Source organism: Rhyacophila brunnea, unplaced genomic scaffold, assembly GCF_057557595.1.
Source record: "Rhyacophila brunnea isolate RB1 unplaced genomic scaffold, BYU_Rbru_1.0 scaffold_15, whole genome shotgun sequence".
Classification (NCBI taxonomy): Eukaryota; Metazoa; Arthropoda; class Insecta; order Trichoptera; family Rhyacophilidae; genus Rhyacophila; species Rhyacophila brunnea.
Genome location: NW_028232806.1, coordinates 29,895,473 through 29,921,270, shown reverse-complemented (window position 1 = coordinate 29,921,270; position 25,798 = coordinate 29,895,473). Strand labels below are relative to the sequence as shown.

Sequence of the window (25,798 nt, the reverse complement as noted above, 5' to 3'; positions counted from 1 at the left end):
GAATTCACGCACTCGGCAGATATTTTGCCTAATTCATGAATAAGGCAGCGGGCTTGCATTTTTCATGAAATAGGCAAAAAAATCTGATTTCATGTAATAAGCAATTACACACATTTGGCGTAACATATACACTAAAACAGCGATAAAAATAATCCTGCGTTTATTAATCAAATAATATGTATCCATATATCTTAGTAGTTGGACATCATACCAAATTGAAATAACAAACAACTACAAATGGTGATCCAAATGGTGAATATATATTTTTTGTCCATACTGATAAAAATTGTTGTGCATCGCTGGTCTACATAATATAAATCTAGTGTCAAAAATCACTTTTCGACACTGCTTTATAATATAAGCGAACAGTCTGTTATACGTATTATTGACATAAAAAACACTATGATTATACTGATTGCCGATTAGGTTATTATCTATGTCATGACTAAGGAATCCTATCCCGAGCCAAAATTCTGATCCCGGGATTTCGGGATTACAATTTGACAATCCCGGGATTGGCATTTTTTTCCATTTTTTGTATAAAATTTTTATATTTACAAATAACATTGATAAAATCGATCAAAAATAAATCTAGTATAATTCATTCTATTTAAAACATTTACTGTTAATATTGTATACGTTCAATCTTGGAAATACGCAAGTTTAATGGAGTATTTGGAGACATTTTTAATAATGTATGTGAAAAAATAAAATGAATCGGCTACCTACACATGGGTATAAATCAAACTTCATTCAAACTCAGTTTATTTCTAATGTAGTTATTTTTTATTAAAAGTATTTTTTCTGTTATATTTTTGCTTTTATTTTATTTTCCATACAAAATTGATAATCCCGAAATCCCGGGATTATGTTTATCAATCCCGGGATTCATATGTATCGAAAATAGCTCGGGATCCCGGGATCCCGGGATTGGAATCCCTAGTCATGACAGCACCACGTTGTTAAAGAAAACTTACTATATTCGCGTAAAATATTGTGTTTTGTTTATTCGTTGTATTGGTTAGTATTCGCGCGACAGTGGAAGTGTGCTGACATTAGAAACATGTCTCTAATAATTAATAACTGTTTTTTGTTCATATCGTGCGCTGTTGTACTGACAAATCAGGTAATTATTATATTATATAAAATATTATTTTAATCGTGAAAGACAAAATGTAATATAATATTTTAATAATAATTCAGTTGTTGAGAATTAAAATATTACATATTGACAAAAAAATAGGTGCAGTTTTCACATCATTGCAAAGAAATATAATACGTACTTAAATAATATTATTATAATGTATGAAATACGATTCAAACCAATTCCTGACCGTACATAATAGATTGAAAGCATGTTTAACGTTTACCATGCCATTACTACGGTCGTAAAAACTATTTATTAGTATGTTTATACATCCACACTCTATATGTTTATATAGACATAACAATATAATAATATTATACGTTGGGTAACCGCAAAAAACAGAAAATGACAAAACAGAACAGCCAGTGAAAAAATAAAACATTCATTTTTACACTTATAAAACTTAAGTTTATAAAAGAAATATAATATATAAATATTTAATATAATTATATAATCACTGCATGTTGGCCATTCGGCGTAAAAACCTCAATTTATCTGCTTGATTTTGATAATCATTCACAACTCAACAGAGTTATTAAACTCATTATTTCTTTGTACCTAATCACCCAAGTATTTTGAATAGATTGATTACGATGAAATATACCCAGCTTGCCGGCAACACCGAGTTGAGTCCTTTTTAATTGAGACTTTCGCGATTAAGAATGCAGAAATTTTATAGTATGTAATTTGATTTTTTTTTACGGCGTATTGAAAACATGTGTTTATTAAAATTTTATTCAATATATACTCGTAGAGATACGACAATTTCAATATTGAATGTTATATTTTTCCTGAAATGTCATAGTTCTCTTTATTGTTGTTCTATTTTGTCACATCCTGTTTATTCATGGAATCTATACTTTGTATAAAATAATGCTGTCATTAGTTTCATAGCATCGTATGTAATTTAAATCTTTTGCGGCCCTATGTTGGAACTTGCGAGTGCAAGCTTCCCGGTCGACATGACGTCATATGACATCATTGTGACGTACTACCGGAGTGATTATTTGAATAGCATTCGAGAAAATAACGCTGGTCAGACAGCGGCGTTATTCATTGTCACCATACACATATAGGTGTTTCATCATAATAATATCTATGGTGAGCACTGTGCGCTGGGCGGCATGCCTCGAGCGTGTATTGGCTGACGTCACAATTACGTCATGTCGTCTGATGACACACGAGTCGATAGTTAGGAAATCGTGGTGTTGGTCTCAACATTTAAAACATAATTACAAGATAAAAATAAAAATAACTTTTTATATACAACGTTTTTAAATTTTCTGCTGAATCATATTATAAACTTGACTTGCTAGCTTAAACGATCAAAAAAAATTGTACTTGATAGAAATTATACTGAAATGTCATTTTGATTTCCATAGTAACGCACGTATATATTAATAATTTAGTTGCTAGGACCATCCGCTTAGCAACCAATAATAGTGTCGAAATAACTTTTCATACAAAGCAGAATTAACTGAAAATGAATTCAATTCTACTTAAAGATGGCTAAAAGTATTAAAAAAATGCATTGGCATCGTGTTCTGATATATTATAAAAGTTTCAAATGTTTAGCTAGTCGGGAAATTAGTTAAAAATCGATTGCAAGATTTGTACCTGACAAAGAACCACCGGACAAATAAGAATACGAGCTAAGAAAAACGTTGTAATAAATATATATTGTTCGAATAGTAATTATTGATGCTGTTCCTATACGAATAAAATCTCATTTACACTATGTATGTTGAAAACATTATTTTATATATTACTTATAGCATTTACAACCACATAATTTCACTTTGAAGTCGATTTACTCAACATGATTAACTGAGCACTGGAATAGTTTTACTCTTAGATTCGCAATTATAATTTGATAATATTTAGTATCAAAAGATGCCTAGGTATATAAACACAGAACAGATAATAAATAGAATACCAATAGGCTATATTCAATACGCCGCATGTTGATGTAGGCTTTCGAATGTGTGAGTGTCCTACGAAAATGAAGCACGCATTATGCACGTACAATAGTGTGTGTAATACACCAACATTAAATGAGCGTAAATGCATAAACTAAGCATAAACTAAGCATAAAATGTTGGGCTTCGTCATGCGTACTTCCCGGGTCTTTTCGGATGTTACGGTATTAAAACTTTTATTTAATTCTTTAGTTCGAAGCAGACTTGAGAGTGGGTCTATTGTTTGGGCACCGCATCAGTTGAAGTATGGCCTTATGGTGGAGAGGGTTCAGAAGAAATTCTTGAGACTCCTTTATTTGAGGTTGTACGGATACTATCCGTGGCTTTATCCAACTGACTTTCTCTTAGGCATGCTTACATACTGCAGTTTGCAATTTAGAAGAAATCTTTATTTAGCTATGTATTTTTTTCGACTTATACGAGGTATAAATGAGAACTCTGCCATTCTGGGCAGTGTTGACCTGTGTGTCCCTGATAACTATCTTAGAAATAGAGAACATCAGTTGTTTATTCTCCCAAGGTGCAGAACCAACCTGCCACTGGTAATGCCAATTGGGAGGGCGATAACTATGTTCAACGAAATTGCTTCGGGTGTTGATATATTCCACCTACGTGAGGATGAGTATAGGTGGACGTTATTTTATAATTTTTTAAAATAGGGTCTGCTTAACTCATCCGGTGTATTTCCATGTACCTATATAATTAATATTTTTGTATGTACATATTTGTTTAATAACATATTATCTATCTCTTTTTTATGTCATGTTGTGAACGTCTTAAACTTATAATTTGTAATGTCCACAATATGTAAAAATAAATAAATTGAAATTGAAATTGAAATTGAAAATTGAAATTGAAAAACCGAGAGCAGTTTTCAGTATTCTACGTAAAACGCATTCTTGACACGTGTGTAAGTTTAACCCGGATTCTTCCTTACTCGAGTCGGTTACCTGCTATCGCCGTACCCGTTATGTATTTTAGTTCCCATTATTTCTGAGTTCCCTGTACATAAATTTTAAAAATCTAAATTTTGGCAAAAACAGCGAAATGAATGTTATTGGTGTAAGTACTTGTATAACTTCAATCCTCAGTTCATCAGTTATTAGCATAATATTAGTATACTTAGCATTAAAATTACTATTCATATTAAGTATACCCTAAACAATTAGGAATAATGACTAGAATATTATCGTATTATTGAACATACATAATTTTGAAAACACTTCTGAGAAAATACATACAATTCAAAAAATCTTTTTGAAAAAAGTAAGACACCCCGCAGGAATCGAACCTGCACGTCTCGGGTTTCGCGCCCACGCACATATACCACTATGCTAAAGGAGTCATACTTAATTACGACAAATTTTGACTAATGGCTCTTATAGTACTCTCTGAAGCGTTTTCTAAATTAAGCTACTATTGTCTATCGGATTTTGTATTTTAAATCAAAGTAGGTATTGCTTTAGTTACTAACCGACGTCACAGATCACTCCAAGATATTTTAATGTTGTAGCTTCCTTGAACTTGTTAATTATAATTTTTAATTAATTACTTTTTTATTCAACCAATAATTCACAAGATTTAAGAATGTAACATTCTAATTATTGAACATAAATAATTTTGAAAACACTTTTGAGAAATACATTATAACCAATAGAAAAAATCTTTTTGAAAAAGTAAGACACCCCGCAGGAATCGAGCCTACAGCTCTCGGGCATCATCTTCTATTGGTTTTAAGACGGTACATCAGTGAAACGGCAAATAATTTTCAACTATAGGTGCGACGAAATTTTGGATTCGCTGGCAATCGGAGAGCGAACGTCGAGATGTGAACAGGTCAATTTGTCTCGTGATGGCAACGGGGGTATTAATTCTTAAATCGTGTAAAGATGACTAAAATAAATTAATAAATTTACTTGAAAAAGAAAACATGTCAATGAATATGTTATTATTGTTACTAATAGAATAATAAACAGAGCATTAAATGGACGCATGTTGGATTTATATGACAAATTATATTTCGTTCGACACGCGTCATTTGCACAATCCGCGCATCGCCTAGCCACGATCTTTTTAGACCATGCCTCAACTGAGGTATAGCCTTAATGCATTTTCTCAGAAGTGTTTTCAAAATTATGTATGTTCAATAATTAGAATGTTACATTCTCAAATCTTGTGAATTATTCGTTGAATAAAAAAGTATTTAATTAAAAATTATCGTATTATGTTTTTGATATCGTAAATACAATGAGTACCTATCTACCTGCTTAATAATAAATACAAATTCATGAAATAAATTAATAATGTTATTTAACTAAAATTATTAACCGTATCTTTAATTAATTAAAAGATTAATCATGGTTGTTCAGTTATTTAAAAATCGTTCAGCTGTAAATAAAACTTAACCGGTCAGGTATAGAACGTCTAACCGTCAAATTTTTGTAGCATCCTGCAATTAACATTCATCAGAATTGTTTTATTTGTGGAGGACTAATATCAGGAAAGAAGAATGTGACTAATTAAAAATGGCGATGTGCATTATTTATTGAAAAACTAACAGCTGATGGGAACTGAGATGTAATTATTTTAAAAAATCATTACCATTCAAAATGTATTCAAGGCCATACTTTATTATTACAATTCAATGTTGCAATATGTTGAAATTCTGATTCAATATCATACAACGATTCAATAACGCAATATGCTGAAATTGCATTCGAGGCTATTTTAACATCCCGTTCACTTTACGTTATTCAAATTTTGATGCTTAAAATCATATTGTCAGACTAATTATTTTTTTCCTACCATGCTCGATCTTAATAAGATCATAATATGGGCCACATACCATACTTATTGGTATATCTTAATTAAGTAGTTTTATACAATTACATCGTGAAGATGCTTAATAATATTATTTTTTTTTCAACCATGTCCGATTCTAATAGGATCATATGGGCCTCCACAGAGTAGAGGTTTGTATTAACAGATTTTTGTTTTTACGAGAAATCGAAGTCAGCCACTTGCTAAACCTATTAGGTCCATACTCTGACTCATACACAAATTGAAAACAATATGTGTATTTGCCAGACCCAGGATTCGACGCTATAGACCGACGCTTAAGCCGCGCGGCCATCAATCATATTTAATGTGATTAATTGTCCTGGCGCCGAGAAATCAGCATCAAGGCAACGACGATCAATAAATTATTATATTCCCATACGTTACAATTAAATCTTAGCCCGGTGGCACACTGAAGATCGTCTCGAGTGGGATGTGGTCATAATTCAAAACCGGCCGCAACGTTGCAACTCTCTTCCGTGCGCACATCTGACGTCATTGAGACAGTGACGTCACGCGGCTAGCCGAAACCAATGACAAAAACCGCTTCTACCTGTGCCCCATGTCGAGTGAAATTTGTTACACGCGATATACAGATTTTTTTCTATCAAAAATGTGTCACCGATGCTATTTTGGGTGATAACAATATCACATCGACAAATTCAACATGTTGCAATCGAGACGATTTTCAATGTGCGACAGGCCTTACAGATACATAAGAAATAATATTAACATAGCATTTTTATTTGAATAATATATACATTGCATAGATACCTTCACCATACCTTCTAGCCCTACAACCCGTGACGGGTCTTAACTTCCTCCAAGAAAAATTCCATTCTGGACGGTCCACCGCCGACGCTTTCCTTAAATACACCTTGGCTACAAAGCTCAGTATGCCCTTGCTCTGAGCCTTCGTAAGGTTCCATGACTCGCTACCGTAAAACAGCACCGTCAGAATGCAAGCGTCGAATATGCGGCATTTGATTGTCCCAGTCACTCTACATCGAGTTGACCGTTGTTGCCATTCCCATTCGGATAGCGAGCTCTAATTGCTAAACGCCATCTCCCGTGTTATGTACGCTCAGGGGCCTTATGTTGTAACTTGCGAGTTGAAGTCGCCCGGTCGACATGACGTCATATGACATCATTGTGACGTACTACCGGAGTGAGTCAAAGCATTCAAGAAATTAACGCTACTCAAATACTGGCGTTATCATTGTCCCCATACACAAATAGGTGTTTCAGCATAATAATATCTATGGTGAGCCGTGTGCGTTGGGCGGGTTGCCTCGAGCGTGTATTGGCTTACGTCACAATTACGTCATGTCGTCGGGTGACTTCATGTCGTCGGGTGACTTCATGTCACAATTTATAACATAGGGCTGCAGATATTTGAAGCTGTCGACACTCTCGGTGTTTTACCTGTCGCCAATCAGGGAGAAATCTGGATCAGGACAGGTGCTATTGCACAAAATGTTGGGTTTCTTCATGTTGATCTTCAAACCAACGCCAGACGAATTGTTATGAAAAACATATTTCTCATTTATGACAATGTTATCTATTATTGTGTATCAATGATGGGGGAAGGGGTGTTTAAAGCCTTAAAAATATACTTACAGCAACCCGGCAGTATTTTATTTAGCACTATACCTACAGTTTTTGATTTCAATGTTTAAATACGTCATGTTGTTTACTTGAGACTTGCGTGTAATCAAATTGGTTGGTTTGACTTGAAGGGCTTCCTACAAAATTAATTAGCATTTTCTTCAGTGGACTTTTCTCCTGAGTATTAACTTTATTTCCACTCAATTGTTTATTATAATATCTACCATATTTTATGCACAAATTTGTTCAGGTTTATTATTAAACTAAAAAGATTAATAAGATAAGAAAAATGCAAAAAAATACAATAGGTAATTTATTTGTAATATTATTCTCAAGTTACAATAAGTATAATGTTTTTCTAAAATAATGCACTTCCAATACTTCATCGCGACTAAGTAAATCAGTCAGATAGCAAAGGTAGAGTGGTGACTGGTGATTGATACTAACATACGTCTCTAAAGATACTTGCTCGTCGAAGGCATTCACAAGAGAGAAGAAGAAAATAATAGTAATTTTATACAACAAAATAATGTTTCAAAAACAAAATTCAAATGAAAATGTCTTTAGGGACTGCATTTACTAGTCTTGCACCCCTCGCCAATGGTACCTGATAGGCTTGACTAGAGGAAACAGTTCTAACCCAGAATAGGTCATGGCTGCAACCACGTGGGTAATTGACGGACGCATATAAATTTAAATTCTTTAGGACGCCAGGATTAGAAACCATCCTTTGTGATAGCAGGCAAAAATGTTTCAAGAGCAGAAGTGACCTACGAGGCTAATGCCGGCGCTCCATTGGCACGCAAGTCAGACGATTTACAGTCTTCGGACTTTTTTTTAGCGTGGAGCACCCCAGATCTGTGGACTTTTTAATCCGCAAACCAGACTCGATGGATTTCAAATATGTTTGATATTTTACTCTACCACTCTACGACTTGCCAGACTTCGTCCGTCGATCACTATGCAAATTCGATTTGACATTAATACGCGATCATTTGCACCGAAAAAAATTCTGTAATTGTTTTAAACATTTTCATTGATTAATTTGTTAATTTACACATTAGAAAATGAGAGATTTATCAATTATTTTTTTATTTATATTTATGAAATTCATAAAAGAAAACGTAAAACTTGTGTTGTTTTCACTGTTATATTATTTTATGCAAGTCTACAAATAAATAACACAAAATTATAGGATTATCGGAATACATTACGATAATCGTAACTTTTGACTTTGGACAGCTCGACTTTTTTATTCGTTCGTTGATCAGTAGCAGAGCATAGACAAATCGGACGATTTATTGTCCTCGGACTTTTGGCTCGCCAAAGCGCTGGCATTAAGCGAGTGAAAAGTGAGCATGCCTTGTAGAAAGGCAGTCGGAAAGTAATCGTCGTGACGAATTATTAAAAGGAAAATAGTTACATGTCCCAAAATAAAGACATCGAAGAAATTTCTTCTGAACCCGCTATAAAATAGGCTTGTAGGAAACTTCATAAGGACTGGTAATAGATACATATTCTAACGAGACGTAGAGTGTACCTATGACATTTGGATTCTTGAATGATTTGGCTAGTCGCATGATGAATCCTAGAAGCTTACTTGCACGTAGGGATTGCAATCCCGGGATCCCGAGCTATTGATAAACATAATCCCGAAACTTTCGGGATTGATTTTTTTTATCATTTTTTATGAAAAATAAAATAAAAACGAAAATATAACAGAAAAAATACTGTTAATAACAAATAACTACATTAGAAATAAACTGAGTTTGAATGAACTTTGATTTATACCCATGTGTAAGTTGCCTATTCATTTTATTTTTTCACATAAATTAATAAAAATGAGAAAGATTGGAAAAACAATGCTTCGCACTTACCACGATCTCATACGTTTTACGGCAGTTTTATATTTGGCTGACTAATTAGATTTATGAAGCGGAAAGGCCATAAGTACACCATGATTTGCTTTACTATTTTAAATCTCGCTAACCCATTCATTAAGTATTTACTATTAGAAACAGCAATCTCATATTTTTTTTTTTTTAGAATTATTAATAACCATGTCCTTGCTTTTTCGTACAAGGTGGTTGTTAGTAATTTTGAACAATCACAAACACCCAGGCTTTGAGAAAAACACATTAATGTTTTTGTCATGACCGGGAATCGAACCCAGAACTCTCGGGTGGAAGACCAGCGCCTTACCCACTGCACCACGAGAGCCGCCCGCAATCTCATATTAAATTCACATTATTATTTATATTACAATATTATTTACTCCATTAAACTTAGAGGCCATCCATGGACTGAAATCGTATGCGGCTTAGATCCGTGTGCTATACTAAACTTACAATTTTTGTTCATGAAAATATACTTTCCACTAAATTTGAAGAGTAAGTGTATGGTATAAACAGATACGATCAGATGCTGATAATATAGTTTGTGGAAATATATTCCATGACCAGAAAACATAAGCTTAGTAACACGATTCGAAACCGAATACGGTTTCAGTCCATGGATGGCCTATTATGTATTTCTAAGATTGAGCGTATACAATATTAACAATAAATGTCTTAAATTGTATAAACTATACTAGATATATTTTTGACCGATTTTATCAATGTTATTTGTAAATATAAAAATTTTATATTAACAATGGAAAAAAATGCCAATCCCGGGATTGTCAAATTGTAATCCCGAAATCCCGGGATCAGAATTTTGGCTCTGGATTGGATTCCCTACTTGCACGTAGACCTGTAGAAGTTATATGCGAGTGAAAAGATAACGATTAGTCAAATAGATAAAAAGGAGTTGTACCATAGTTTGAAATAAATATGAATACAACATCCATCAATAGTATAAATTTTCCTGTGGCTAATAGGCCAAAAACATTACTCTCCTGATGTATTTTTAATTTAAGTACTATTTTTTTATAAACCGGAATACAACTCATCAGAAAAACTCATCAAAAAATCATTATTTTTTAATGATGAACATTATCCATTGACAATAATATTGCTAAAATGATGTTTCTGAATTATTATATTTATGATTCTAAATTGGACAAAAGTATTTAACAACGGATTTTTAAAAATACGTCATACAATATTATGTAAGTAAGTATTATGTAACTTAGTCATTTCTTTTAACTAACCTTTCACTAAAATTAACAATTTAATAACTGAGAAAAATGTTATATTATAACTACCTGTCAAAAGTTGTAATATATATCTAGTAGAAAACTAAATAAATTTAATATATTATGTAAATAGGTACTGCCCGGCAGTGGCGTAGGGTGGAAGTAAGCTGTTTAGATCAGCCACAAATAGTACACACTAAACTTTATCAGTCATACGTATTTGTTTTCATTGAAATAATATAGTCCTTGATCCTATCCTTATCCTTGAGAAACCAATACTCTTGTATCTATAAAATATTTAAAAGTATGCAATTGAATCATACATAACTTTGGATGTTTTATAGATAGAGTAATATATTTTTTTATATTATAATTTGGTTTAGGCAGGGCTTAATGAATTTAAAAAAATGAAGAAAACAAATAAGTATGAATGAAAAAGTGTGCACAATTTTGTCCTATCGCCAAAAGTATACAAAAACTATTATGGTTTAGTTTAGGCAGGGTTTGATTGATTTTTAAAAACTACCCAACACCACCTGTAGTCTGAGTTCAATAAAAACAAATACGTATGACTAACAAAATTTAATGTGCACTATTTATGGTGGATTTCAACAGCCTACCTCCACCCTTCGCTACTGGGTACTGATAAAGCTTGTCAAAAATATTGATACTTTTTCTTTCTATGTGACACCCTTTTATATCTACTGACCAGTGGCGTGCCGTGACTTTTGCTTGTGGCCATACACATACATAATAATATAAAGCTAGATGTAGTTACATTTATTATAATTGCACCCTTTTGCATCGAGTACAGACTACAGTATAATGGTTCACCTTAAGCAATTTGACACTGATATATTGGTCACCCTTTCTATGACATGCTACTATGTTTGCTAACTAAATAATATTTTTTTTTCAGTCAACGTACAAAGCCGCAGTAGTGGAATATAAATCACAAATTACAACATCTGATATTTCTGAAGACATCAGCAAAAACGTTGACAACTATGTGACAATTATAACTGGTGCAGCAATTGTGGTAAGTCAAATAGATATCAACAATATTTTGAATCCTATTGTTCTAATAAATAAATAAAAGCAAATCGCTAATAGGCCATCCATGGACTGAAACCGTATGCAGTTTCGAACCGTGTGATATACTAAGCTTATCTTTTCTAGTGATGGAAATATATTTACACAAGGTATATTATAAGCATCTGATCGTATCCGTTTATACCATACACTTACACTTACAAATTTAGTTAAAATATATTTTCATGAACAAAAATCATAAGTTTAGTATGGCACACGGATCTAAACCGCATACGATTTTAGTCTATGGATGCCCTCTTACATCCATTGTCCAAGAGATCTTTTCCCGAGGCATCCAAGATCCACGTCACTTTGTAGTGCAAATTAAAATATGTCACGATAATTGTTAAAATTCTTCATAATATGTATAAACTGAAAAGCATTCTCTCGAAGTTTTCATAGAATGGTGCAGTGTCATATCCAGGGCTCGAAATAGACCGGTACGCACCGGAGCGCCGTTCCGGTTCGTAAAATTACCAAAATTATCGCTCCGTCTCGTGGACATGTTAATTTGACAGTGAGCTAGAGCCATTTAACGTAAAAATCTAAAAGTTTGTCCGCACTGGTAACCTCGTTAAATTTCACGATAATTATCAAAATTTGTTTGACCAAAAATTATTTTAATCGAAATTTAATGAGGTTGCCAGCAACTTGTTCCCAGTCTGGACACGGCATAACACGCTTATTTTTATAAAATACACAAGCAATTAGATAACTATGTTAACATTTTCATAAAATATTGAGCGCTCCGGTTCGTAAAATATTCCATTTCGAGTGCTGGACTCATATCGTCGCCCAAAAGCAAAAGGGCACTTTGTGTAAAAACGGAGTTTTGATAAATTTAATACGCTATAAGTTTTTTTTGAGTGCAAAAAAATCGTCTGGAGATTATTTCTTAATATTTTGAAATAAAATTCAGAACACAGGTGACTTAGTACTCAAAGATTGAAATGCAATTTATATATTTTTTTTATTTTTCTTATCTTGTGAAGGTTCTTGTCACAAGGGCTCTTTTCCTGCAACAAAATCTTTTTTTTATATACAAAGGACACATTTTAAAATAATTGCACATAGTATGTATCTTTTTCTTATATTATTTTTGTAACCACTGCACATATACTGGCAAAGTCGAAAAAACACATGTTATTTTTAAATGTGTGTTTGGACCTAGCGTATGGACATAAAAAGATGAGCAGGTGGCTAACATCCGTTTCCTGTAAAAACAAAAAAAAACTGTTAATACAACATTCACTCTGTGGAGGTCCATACGATCTTTATAGGATCGGACATGGTAAAAAAATTAACTAATTGTTCTATGAACGATAATGGTCGTGGAGCATAATCACATATAATTTTTTTTAAAGGGGTGTGTTGATTTTGTCAAAGGCCCACTTGCATATATATATAATCTTACAATGGAAACAGGTATCTTTCCGGAAATATAGAAGATGTCGAAGGTGACTCCAATTTATAAGAGTGGTACAGAGTCGTCAGTAGAAAACTACAGACCGGTAGCTGTTCTCTCTGCACCAGCAAAAGTTCTGGAGATGATCATGCACAGCATGATTTCTCCAAAAATTGAGTCATTTATAATGAATGAACAGCATGGATTTAGAGCAGGCCGATCAACGGAAACCAACCTGATGGTATTCACTGATTATGTGTCGTCAGTACTAGATAGAGGCAGCCAGGTTGACTGTTCTTACAATGATTTCTCGAAGGCATTTGACAAAGTCGATCACGATATTCTAATGGAAAAACTCGAACTTATTGGATTGTCGGAATGATTTTTGAAGCTATTCGGGAGTTATTTTAGGAACCGTCAACAATACGTTTCGTACGGCCTTTATCAGTCACAGACCTTTTACACATTTTCTGGTGTCCCCCAGGGCTCAAACTTAGGGCCATTGCTGTTCACGATTTTCATAAATGACATAGCATTGGTAATTAAAAATGCTATGTTTTTGTTGTTTGCTGACGACTTGAAACTCTTCATGGAAGTTGTCACCTTGGACGATTGTCGTCAACTCCAACTTGATATAGATAATATATTAGATTGGAGCAGGCGTAACAAACTGGACTTCAATATTGATAAATACAATGTTTTATTGTTTACTAAAGCCTCACGAGTATTGTTTTTCCAGTACTCGATGCATGGCAGAGTTCTCTCGCGAATATCATCTGTAAGAGATTTTGGAATTACGTTTGACAGTAAACTGACGTTTAGTGGTCATATAGATACCATTTGTAAAAAGGCGCTAAAGATGTTGGGCTTTGTCTTGCGTACTTCCCGGATCTTTTCGGATGTTACGGTACTAAAAATTCTCTATAACTCCTTAGTTAGAAGCAGACTTGAGAGTGGGTCTGTCGTTTGGGCCCCGCATCAGATGAAGTACGGCCTTATGGTGGAGAGAGTCCAAAAGAAATTTTTAAGACTCCTTTACTTTCGGCTGTATGGATATTATCCGTGGCTCTATCCGACTGATTTTCTCTTAGGGATGCTTACATACTGCACCGCAATTTCCTAACTATCGACTCGTATGGCACCAGACGACATAACGTAATTGTGACGTCAGCCAATACACGCTCGAAGCATGCCGCCCGCCCGCAGTGCCCACCGTAGATATTATTACAATGAAACACCTATATGTGTATGGTGACAATGAATAGCGCCGCTGTCGGAGTAGCGTTATATTCTCGAGCGCTATTATCACTCCGGTAGTACGTCACAATGATGTCATATGACGTCATGTCGACCGGGCAGCTGGCACTCGCAAGTTCTAACATCGGGCCCCTGTAGCTTAAAATTTAGAAGGGATCTTTATTTATCTACATATTTTTTTATAAGCGGCGTAAATGTGAACTCTGCCATTTTTGGTGGTGATGGCTTGTGTGTCTCTGATAATTACCTTAGGAATCGAGGGCATCCGTTGTTTATTCTCCCACGGTGCAGAACTAAACTGCCATTAGTAATGCCAATTGGGAGGGCAATAACCATGTTTAATGAAATCGCTTCGGATATTGATATATTCCACTTACGTGAGGGTGAATTTAGGTGGACGTTGTTTTTTAAATTCTTTAAATAGGGTCTGCTTAAATCATCCGGTGTACTTCCTTGTACCTATATACTTAATATTTTTTGTATTTACACATTTATACTGTAGAATAACTTAATACTGATCTATCTCTTGTGTTATGTACATAAAACTGTTTTAATAATATTTCTTTGTTTCTAAATGTCATGTTGTGAACGTCTTAAACTTATAATTTGTAATGTCCACAATATGTAAAATAAATAAATTGAAATTGAAATTGAAATAATACTAAAAAACTTTTTAACTGCTTAAAGGGCGAAATTAGCTCATGCGATATACCTACCTTCCTAATACTCCGTTTACAAATGCATGAATTTACTGCTGACAATAAGTATTATCGTGGCCATAAAAAGAAAATGTACGTGTAAAAATTATCCTGCAGTTCAAGCAAAGCAAAAAAGTTCGGAAGCTTCTGAATTTTCACGCGACAGAGAGAAGAGAATTTGAGAATTTTTCGATTTGCGCCTGCGCAGTAGAACGATGGTGGCGAACCTGCCGGCAAAAAATCGAACTATGAACGAATTTCGAGGTTAAACGATTTTCACTACCTGTCAAATAAAATGACAACATAACGTCTAGCTCACTCTTGAAGAATGAGATCGGAGAGACAGTCAGGACTTTCACGTGTCGATAATTTAAAAAAAAAACTCATTATTGCTGCCGGTATCTAAATCCATGCACGTGTACAGGCGCTATGAGATTGGAGAGACAGTCAGAACTTTTACGTATAAACAGTTATTGTCACGATAGTTTAAAATACGCACTATTGCTGCAAGTAAATCCATGCTCGTGTTCATTCGCAAAAAAAACATATTATTTTTTATTCGAAAGGAATAATACAAGTGTAATACTAATTAATTAATATGTTTAGCGGTTAATACGATTTTACTAAATTGACGCATTTTGACCGCTCTTGTGTAATGCATATTTTGTACAATATTATGGATTAGGCGGGCCTGGAACTATCTTATTTATTGTGTCAACTCATATGAATATTCGGATTGTCAATATACGTATAGGTATATGCAAGGTCATTGTTGAATAAAATTATGTTTTTTTGAGAGGTGAGTACTTACCTAAAGTCATTTTTTCTCATAAATTATTTAAATTAATAATGCACACAATGGTAGCTATTAAAATATAATTTGAAGACCTTCGTCTGTCGATATTGTTATTTAAATTAACTGAAAAACTAATATCTTAGCAGGTAAGTAATACAAGTGAAAGTCACGAGAAAATATTCACATTAGATAGTTTCTATGAAGATTTTTTAGACAGGATGTATAGAATGTAATCAAGTGTCAATAATAAACAATGTTTATAACTTTTCACAGTTATACAGGGTTGAATCTTTTTTCATAATATTATAATCACGGTGATAAGAAAATTACTGTATGACATTTTTTTACGTATATGTCATTTAAAACATTTGATCTTTGGCAGCTCTTTACTAAATTTACTTTTCTATAAAAATAACTTTATGTTTCTTGCACTGGCGAAGAGTGGAGGTAGACTGTTAAGATCCGACATAAATAGTGCACACTAAACTTTGACAGTCATATATTATTATGACTTTTATGTATATGTTTTCATTGAATACACACCGATAGTGTTGGCTAGTTGGTTAATAACCAAGCCATAATAAATAATAGTCAAAGAATAGTTGTAGGTATAAACAAAATATCTAAAATTATGCCATTAAATCATACATAGTTTTAGATATTTTATCCACCATATTGTCGCCACTTGACTTCCTTGTATATGTTACGCCGAATGTGCGAAATTGACTATTACATGAAATGGGCAAAATTTTGCCTAAATCATGAAAAATGCAAGTCCGTTGCCTTATTCATGAATTAGGCAAAATATATGCCGAGTGCGTGAATTCGGCAGTGATTTTTATGCCTAGTTCATGCATTGGGCAAATTAGATAGTAGCGCGACGGTGGTGTTTTTTGCAACTAAACCAAATGTGTCAAATGCTCATGCATTGGTCAAAATAGATGGTCGCGCTCCGGTGGTGTTTTTTGCAACTAATCAAACTAATCAAATGTGTCAAATGTCATTGATTATATAAAAATATACCAATCAATAACTACAATGACGTTCATATCCATTTACTATGCCCAAAAAGAAACTAGAACTATAATATGATAACGGAAGAATTTTATTAAAAGGTACTTTCGCGATTTGATTCGTGCTTGGGTTTCAATCGTGCAATCGTCGATTATTTGTTTGTGATAGTATGATTTCATAGTTTGTTGACACTTGTTAGCTAACCTCAAAATGAACATTCAGTTGAATTCAGAATTACAAAACTTAACCTAACCTAATAATAATATTATTATATTATGTCCAATTATAACTAATAAAACCATCCGTATTAAATTTACTTTTTCTACTGTCATGTTGACAGTTTAAGGATTCCATACCCTGGCGAATTCACGCACTCGGCAGATAATTTATATAATTCATGAATAAGGCAACTGGCTTGAATTACATGAATTAGGCAAATTTTTTCCCATTTCATGTAATAGTCAATTTCGCACATTCGGCGTAACATAATTATTATATTATATACGTATCGTGATTTTCCACGAATCTATTAATTTATTATTTGGAATTTATATGTTTGCTTTTAATTTTTTTGTATTTTTAAATAAAATATTATCATTCGTTTATCACTCTGACTTACGCAATATTTTGTTTTTAATAATAATTAATCCTATTATTTATATATATTTTTTTTAAATATTCATTTGGAAAACAACATAATCGCAAATAATAATGTGTAAATACTAAAATGAATATATATATATATATTGCAATTTATAATACTTAAGTAGATTAACTTACAATCACAAGTTGATAGATTATAATTTATTTATAACACATATGTACCTACCTATATTGTTAACTTAAATATATAAATATATATATATGTCTTGAATTATATGTAACGGATGAGAAACAACATATGAATATGTGCAAGAAAGAATGAGACAGGGAGAAGACGTATTAAAGATACACGTATAAACGCATATTCTAAATTTGAAAAATCGTTTATTTTAATCGGGTCGTGAGTGACAACAAATGATACTCTCATAATAGTTTAACAATTGCTTACAGTGCGATAATATCATATCGAGTATCTTATGTATTAGTTAGTACCAATAGCATTTATAGCATCGATCAATTTCAACAAAGGGGTGGAAGATGTTGCGGTGAAGTGTGATGATGGGGGGAAGGGGGTGGAAAAAAAAGAAAATCGTTTGACGTCACTTATGGACGACCTCTTATGCATGAATAATTATTCAATCACGTACGTAACTGCTTTGAATGTATATACAGTTAAGTATTCTATTCCAAGTATTGGATTCCAGCAGGGTTCGAAATGGACCGGAGCGCACCGGAGCGCCGTTCCGGTTCATAAAATCCCCAAAATTATCGCTCCATCTCATGAAAATATTGATTTTACCGTATGCGCTAGTTATGCCGTTTAATAAAAATTCTAACAGACTTATTTTTATACAATACATTATTCAATTAGATAACTATGAATGTTAATAATATTTTCCTAAAATTATCGGGCGCTCCGTTTCGTAAAAAAAAATTCGACCGCTGGATTCCACTCTATAAACGCATGTAGGTAGGTATATAGAAAATAACAAATACACATTAGTTACAAAAATTAATATTTTATGATTGCATGGCACATCACTAGCTAAAACTTATCCATACAAAAATATAACAGTGCATGGGGGAAGAGCGTCGGATGCTCTTACCCCAATGATATTTTTTGGTGGGGGAAGTGTGTCTAGTCTAATAAAACATAATCATTGGCAATAATCGCAAATATTAAATTTAGACAATAAAATATCATTTAAGATAAAGGTACTTACCAAAAATCACTTGTTTAGGACGAAAGATTGTCGAGATACAGATCGATTAAAAAACTTTTTACCGTTGACTTCAAATAACTGACAATATTTGAAATGTCATACTGACCTTAAACAATGCTATTATACTGCCATCTTTGGATGGTATGTGTGTATTTACTTGTGTAATAGATACCCACAGATGTCACAACTTATATTTAAAACACTAAAAAGTTATTGACTATAGACGCTCTTACCCCGTAGACGCACTTACCCTAACTCACCTTATGTAATATTTTCATAGCAACGGATCTAATTTGAATTTTTTTTACGTGACACGAACCCTTCAAGCACGACAAAAATAGTAAACATAATTAAACATCAATATTTTTTCGAGGCGTAGTAATAACAATAACGGGTCATTAATTTGAAAACTAGCACTAGTTTGCCAATCTTAAAAACAGTCATGTAGAATTTACAATAGCATATCATCTCTAACTTTGGATTGGATTTAGATACTCAACTTGGTTTCGTATGCACCTGCAGTGGCGTTCCGTGAGGGTAGGCAGATTGAGCGTCGCTTGGGAGCGGCAGTTACTCGAAGGACGGCAAATCGATTATAATCATTAGGTATATATAGAAATAGCAACCTCAACTTAATAATGATGGAAATATCTTTCCATTAAAAAAGCATTTTACTTGTTGGAAACAAAATGTATTTATAATTAACATACAAGGTTTAACAGAACTGTATTTTTTGTCGGGTTTGCGATGTCTAGTTTACTTCCATTGTCCTTGGAGGTCAGTCCTTGATGACCAGCAATGACACGTGCAGATTTTTGAATTATAGGTAGGTACATACTTGCTTAATTTTAAAATGTATCCAAATATTTTTGCCAGTCACTCGCGAGTTTGGGAAGTTGCCAGGTGTATTTTTATAATATTATATCGACTTTGTTTAGGAAAAAGGGATTAACCCTCGATTTTTCGAAAAGTGCTTTTATTAGATAATATTAACAATGTATACCTACAACTAAATACACGTTTTGTAAAAAGGAAGTAAGCCGCAAATGCCGATTTATTATCTAAATTCAGGTTTTAATTGAGCTTTAATTAAGTTTTAATTTAAGGAAAAAAGCATTTACCCTCAATTTAAAGATTTTTCTGTAATAACTTCTTTAATTATTAGTAGATCGAAAAGATATTACACCAAATCATCAATCAACAGGCACCCAATGTCTGTGCCTATTTTTTATTAATATTGAACCAAAATCATTCAAAAAACGTTTTTTGCCTCTCCTGTAAAATGTGTTGTGTGGGTTACGCCTTTTTTCCTAAGCACGGTCGATATATATTATAATATTTCTATTGAAGTAGAGATAGCATTTAAATTAGTAGATTTAGTAGTATATATTTTGTCGGTAATGTATATATACAATACATTTCTTAGATATTTTAGTCTTGAAAGGATAATGAAAAATACTGTATAAAAAATGGGGTGGCATTTTGGCGCTGCCTAGGGGCGACATTTTGTCTAGGGACGTCACTGTGCACTTGTATACATTTAATCCTCAGCTCTTCAATTAGGCATCTACATAAATACTTACTTAAACATAATTGATGCTAATTTTTTGTTTTTGTTTTTCAGGGTACAGACATAATTGTTTTTCCAGAATCGTCTCTGAACGACGGATTTAGCAATGATCGGAATCGAATTATCGAATATGCGTTTTATATCCCTGATCCACTGGAAAATATAGTCCCCTGTGATTCCAGCGATTATTCAGAGGTATGCCTAAACCAATATATATATATATATAAATATTATGTAAAGTTTATTATAAAATCCATTCCGGAATAGCAACATTCTGAATCACAGAACAGATAATAAATATAATTCCGATAGGTTATAATATGCCAATACAGTAAATTTTGAGTTTTGAATGTGTGAGTGTCCTACGAAAATGAACCGTGCATTATAGCGTGCAATACTGTGTAATATACCAATATTAAATGGGCGTCAATGCATAAACCGAGAGCAGTTATCAGTATTCGACGTATTACGTATTCCTGACACGTGTTTAAATTTATTCCGTATTCTTCCTTACTCGAGATCTGTTGCCTGTTTCTCCTTACCCGTTAGGTATTTCCGAATTCCCTAATCAGAATCGACTAAAAACTTCTCACTCTTTTAAAGTCATATGCCGAATACGATTTTTTTTTTAAATTTAACTATAATAATTAGCGACAAATGAAAGATCTTTCAAAAAAACGTTAATTTATTTGACATTTTTTTTCCTTTCCAGATATTGTAATCTTTTTCTATGCTCATACCTTTTTTAAAATAGGAATAACTTCATAAAAAGGCTTATATGTATATCTAACTGAAATCGTACAACAACAAGTCAAGCTTATCTATCACCGAAAGATTAATCTCAGCTAGTAACCCAATAATTTAACACTGTACCGCGTTGCTATCCAAAATATCTTGCGTTATCGGTTTTAACTTATCTATAAAAGTCACTAAGTATATTAATCAGTTGTTTAATAAATTATATTTTGACCTACAGGCACTGAAGAAGCTGTCATGCGCCGCCAAATCGTCGAAAATTTACGTCGTCATTAACGTATCTGAGAAAAACGTTTGCACGAACGAAAATGACCATAAACAATGCGCTAGAGATGACCACAATTTGTACAATTCAAATGTTGTATTCGACAGAACTGGCAGAGTTGTTTCGAGGTAAGTAAATTTGTGATTATAGATACACGTCGAAAATTTAGTCTTTGGTTTCGTCATTTTGCATAGGTAATATTATTTTGATGGAGAGTGCCAACTCTAATGTATTAGTACCTACCTATTTTGAATTATTATTCATTATTCATGCTAATTTCAATTAATTTTAACAGTTTCTACGTGTCTTGCGTTAGGTATTACATCCATAGATAATATTTTGAACAGCACCCAACCAGCAGACCATAGATAATAGACAACATTCTTATAAAGATTATATAGTACCAACCTCTAAAAACAAAAAACACGTGATTTTGACATCAGTCGAAAATGTGTAGGCATGTAGAAAATGATACAAAAAGTTCACTTAGTCATGCAGGTGTCGATGCAGTACGGTACAACGTGAGGTCACCTCATTGTTGTTCTGGTGATTTCGGCAGATTTTGCTAAATGACAACGTTCGTTTAAATGTTCAAAATGTGCTAAGGGATGGGAGCATCAGTCTGATAACATTTTAAGCACTAAGAAAAACGACAACACACTATTTTCCCGTAGCGGCAGCTTACTGTGACGTCACGTGATAGTACGCGACGTGCAGCATAATATAATCAAAACTTAATAATTTGACTTCTACACTAATTTTTGAGAGTGTAATAAGTGTATAGGTATTTACATCACCGACTTGTGATGGCTAATAGATGATTTGAGGCGACATCCTCTCGTTTGGCCATAAAACCAATTAACCACGGACCAATGCAACAAAATCTTTAGTTTAGTGATCACATATTGTTATTTACAATACACTCACAAAAAGAAAACAGAATAATGTTACTTCTAGTTCAGTATTTCCTAGGGCCATTCTACACGAGCAGGTAAAACGCCGCAGTGCACCCGCTACCAACCGCATCTAAATTTTACAAACTATTACTCGGTTGGATTCGGCTATTTTCCGCCAGTACGGCAGCGACTAAGAAGGTAACAACCCGCATTACACGTAGCAAATCGTCAAAGTTACTTTTAATATAAATAATTATTGAACTAATATCCACAGCAAGATCGCGGCGATAACAGGAAGTCGCTGTAGTCGCGTGTAGAAGATTTATGTGTTGTCATTTTTTGAGAAAACAAATCCGGCGAAGTTAGGTTTTTATGTTATAACAATTATTCTATTCTCAGTAATTCACTTAGAAGTCCAATTACTATTCGATGATTAACAATAGGAAATAAATTAAAATGATTTCACCATTCAATTGTTATTATTATGATAGTTAGGTTAAATTAATACTGTGTAATTATAGAGTTTGGAAGGAAATAAATCAATATAGCCACATTAAGTGATTATATTACTGCATGTATTTATTAATTACATAATTAGGAGATCACAAATTGGACATAGTTTTGCAGAAAGTAGCCCGTCCACAAAAAATAAAGTGAACAGTATCTATACATATTAAATGTATCGATGACCCAATCACATTTCTTATAATTTACAAATAATGTCTTTTAATTAGTATTTGTAGTAGGTACAGTTGTTGTAAAAATACATAGGTGCTGTGAAAATCATTTTCCATAAAAATATATATCTACCTATCATTATAATTGTACTGTTTTTTTCAGTTTTCATCACTTTAAAATATTCTGTCAAATTAAAAACCATAATTTCTCGTGCTTGTCTTTGTTAAGGCTACACTTCAGTTGAGGCATGGTCTAAAAAGATCGTGGCTAGGTGATGCGCGGATTGTGCAAATGACGCGTGCCGAACGAAATATAATTTGTCATAAAAATCCAACATGCGTCCATTTAATGTTATGTTTATTGTTATATTACTAATAATAATAGTATATTCAATGACATGTTTTCTTTTTTAAGTACATACGTAAAGTTTTTTAGTCATCTTTATACGATTTAAGAATATTTTCATCCGACGCCATGACAAACAAATCGACGTGCGGACACCTCGACCGTCCGTCTCTGATTGGCGACTAATGAGAAATTTAGTCGCACCTACTGTTGAAAATTATTTTCCATTTCACTGAAGTACGCTCTTAAGGTTTTTTGTAATACCCCGATCGAAATGGGGTATTCATTGTAAAACTGTAAATATACCATTGTATCGTGTAAAACAGACTTTTCACACACAGGCGCAGCATTTACACACCTACTATATGCGCACGAAAGTAGTGTGCTTCTGCGCAGGTCCGTGCTTAAGTTGTTTAGCTATACTACTATTGAAAGACTTAATATGGTGATTTTGGTGTACGTTGCGAAAAACAATGATAACAATATATTTGACCACGTTTTTATTAGCTCGTATTCTTGTTTGTCCAAGATTTGTATTGGACGATTGAAGATTTTTAACTAACTTCCCGACTAGCTAGACATTTGAAAGTTTTAGAATATATCAGAACACGACGACAATGCATTCTTTTAATACTTTTAGCCATATTTAAGCAGAATTGCGAAGAGAAAGCAGAATTCATTTTCAGTAAATTCTGTTTGTATGGAAAGTTATGTCGGAAAAAAAACGTTAAAAGTAAAACACTATTATTATTAAGGGGGTCCTAGCAACTAAATTATTAATATATAATATGTACGTTACTATGGAAATCAAAATGACATTTCAGTATTCTATATTTATTCAGTATTTCTATCAAGTACATAAAAAAGTATTTATTAATACATAGAATTGTCAAGTTTATATGAATCAACAGAAAATTTAAAAACGTGGTAAGTGAATAAAAAGTTCTTTTTATCTTATAATTATTTTTATTAAAAATACATTGTCTTCTTATAACATTTCAAATAACTCATTAAGTACATAAAAATTGAAAATGATAAAATAAACACAATATTTAGTACGTATTCCAAATAATTTAATAACGACTGGGGTCGATTTAGTCAGCTTCAGTGGGATATTCTTAACATATAAGAGAATATACGATATTACTAATACCAGGGAACTCAGAAATACCTAACGGGTAAGGAGAATCAAGCAACCGATCTCAAGTAAGGAAGAATACCGGATAAATTTAAACACGTGTCAAGACTACGTCATGCTTCGAATACAGACAATTGCTCTCGGTTTATGCATTGACGCTCGTTTAATATTGGTGTATTACACACACTATTGCACATCTATAATGCGTGGTTCATTTTTGTATGACACTCACGTATTCAAAACCCTACGTCAAAATTTATTGTATTGGTATAATATAGAATTCTCATAAGCTATATTATAGCCATAGCCCCCACAAGGGGGGGCTGACAGGGCTCTAGCCTAGGGGCCCGGCGTGATGAGTCGACCGATAAGTGAGATAAACACAGACCACAAATTTGCTCTAATAGTAAAAAAAGTCGCCTGCGGAGCTATTTTAGTTAAATAATTATTATTAATGAAAATATTTCATTGTACGATGCAATTTTTAACTGTGTGCCGATACTCGACAACTCCATAATTCAAATGAATGTACATATTAAAAATACAAAAAATCGCTAAAAATACACCTTAATTTTACCGCGTACACCATGGATAACGCTACTGTAGTGCGTCACACTGCCTTTACCTTTAGCGATAGGTAGGGGCCGCCAAACATCCTAGCCTGGGGGGCCGGTTCAGGATGTGGGGCCATGATTATAGCCTATGAGAATTATATTTATTATTTGTTCTGTGACTAATACATTAGTATAAAATAATTAGCTGTGAGCATTTGTATTCTGAATCAGTTAAGAAAGCCTCATTGAAGCGGACGAAACCGGTGCGATCATTATCAAATTATGAGGAATACGTACTATAATATAATATGTTTTATTGCCATCAATACAATGTCTTTCTACCAATAATTGACAGTTAACACATTTCAATGATTTCGAAACAAAGATTATTTGTTAATTTGACGATATTAGAGTTATCTACGCAGACAGATGATTTGCGCTATAAACCTATCTTCGAAACGGTCTAGGACAGTGGTGGCGAACCTATGGCACGCGTTTGAAGATAAAAAAAACATAATAATAAGAAACGACAGATCAGATTGTATTTACAATGCTTGAGATCACTGTAACGAGAGAAAACCTCATCTGATTGGAACAATTCTGGTGTCAATTTGTGCGTAAATAACCAAACTAATTAATACATTACAAATAAAATTGGTGGAACGAAATGTATGGCGTAATTGAAAAACTGATAAAGCTATAAGTATGTGTGCTATGTTCTGTGAGTGGTATCTAGAACATTATCATTTTTTTAATAGAATTTTTAAAAAGTATTTTTTTCCCATAACCACTTGGCACAT

At 33.2% G+C, this 25,798-nt stretch overlaps 1 protein-coding gene across 2 annotated transcripts in view; it reads left to right on the top strand.

Moving 5' to 3' along the window:
- Nucleotides 1-949: 949 nt before the first annotated feature.
- The window catches only part of LOC147075222 (vanin-like protein 1), a 47,304-nt gene continuing 22,455 nt past the window's right edge, over nucleotides 950-25,798 (top strand). For both annotated transcript variants that reach the window (XM_085942976.1, XM_085942975.1), the window contains exons 1-4: nucleotides 950-1,126; nucleotides 11,628-11,747; nucleotides 20,421-20,561; nucleotides 21,343-21,515. In XM_085942976.1, the coding sequence (XP_085799102.1) occupies nucleotides 1,064-1,126; nucleotides 11,628-11,747; nucleotides 20,421-20,561; nucleotides 21,343-21,515 (497 nt within the window). In that variant the 5' untranslated portion in view covers nucleotides 950-1,063. The remainder of the gene's footprint in view (nucleotides 1,127-11,627; nucleotides 11,748-20,420; nucleotides 20,562-21,342; nucleotides 21,516-25,798) is intronic.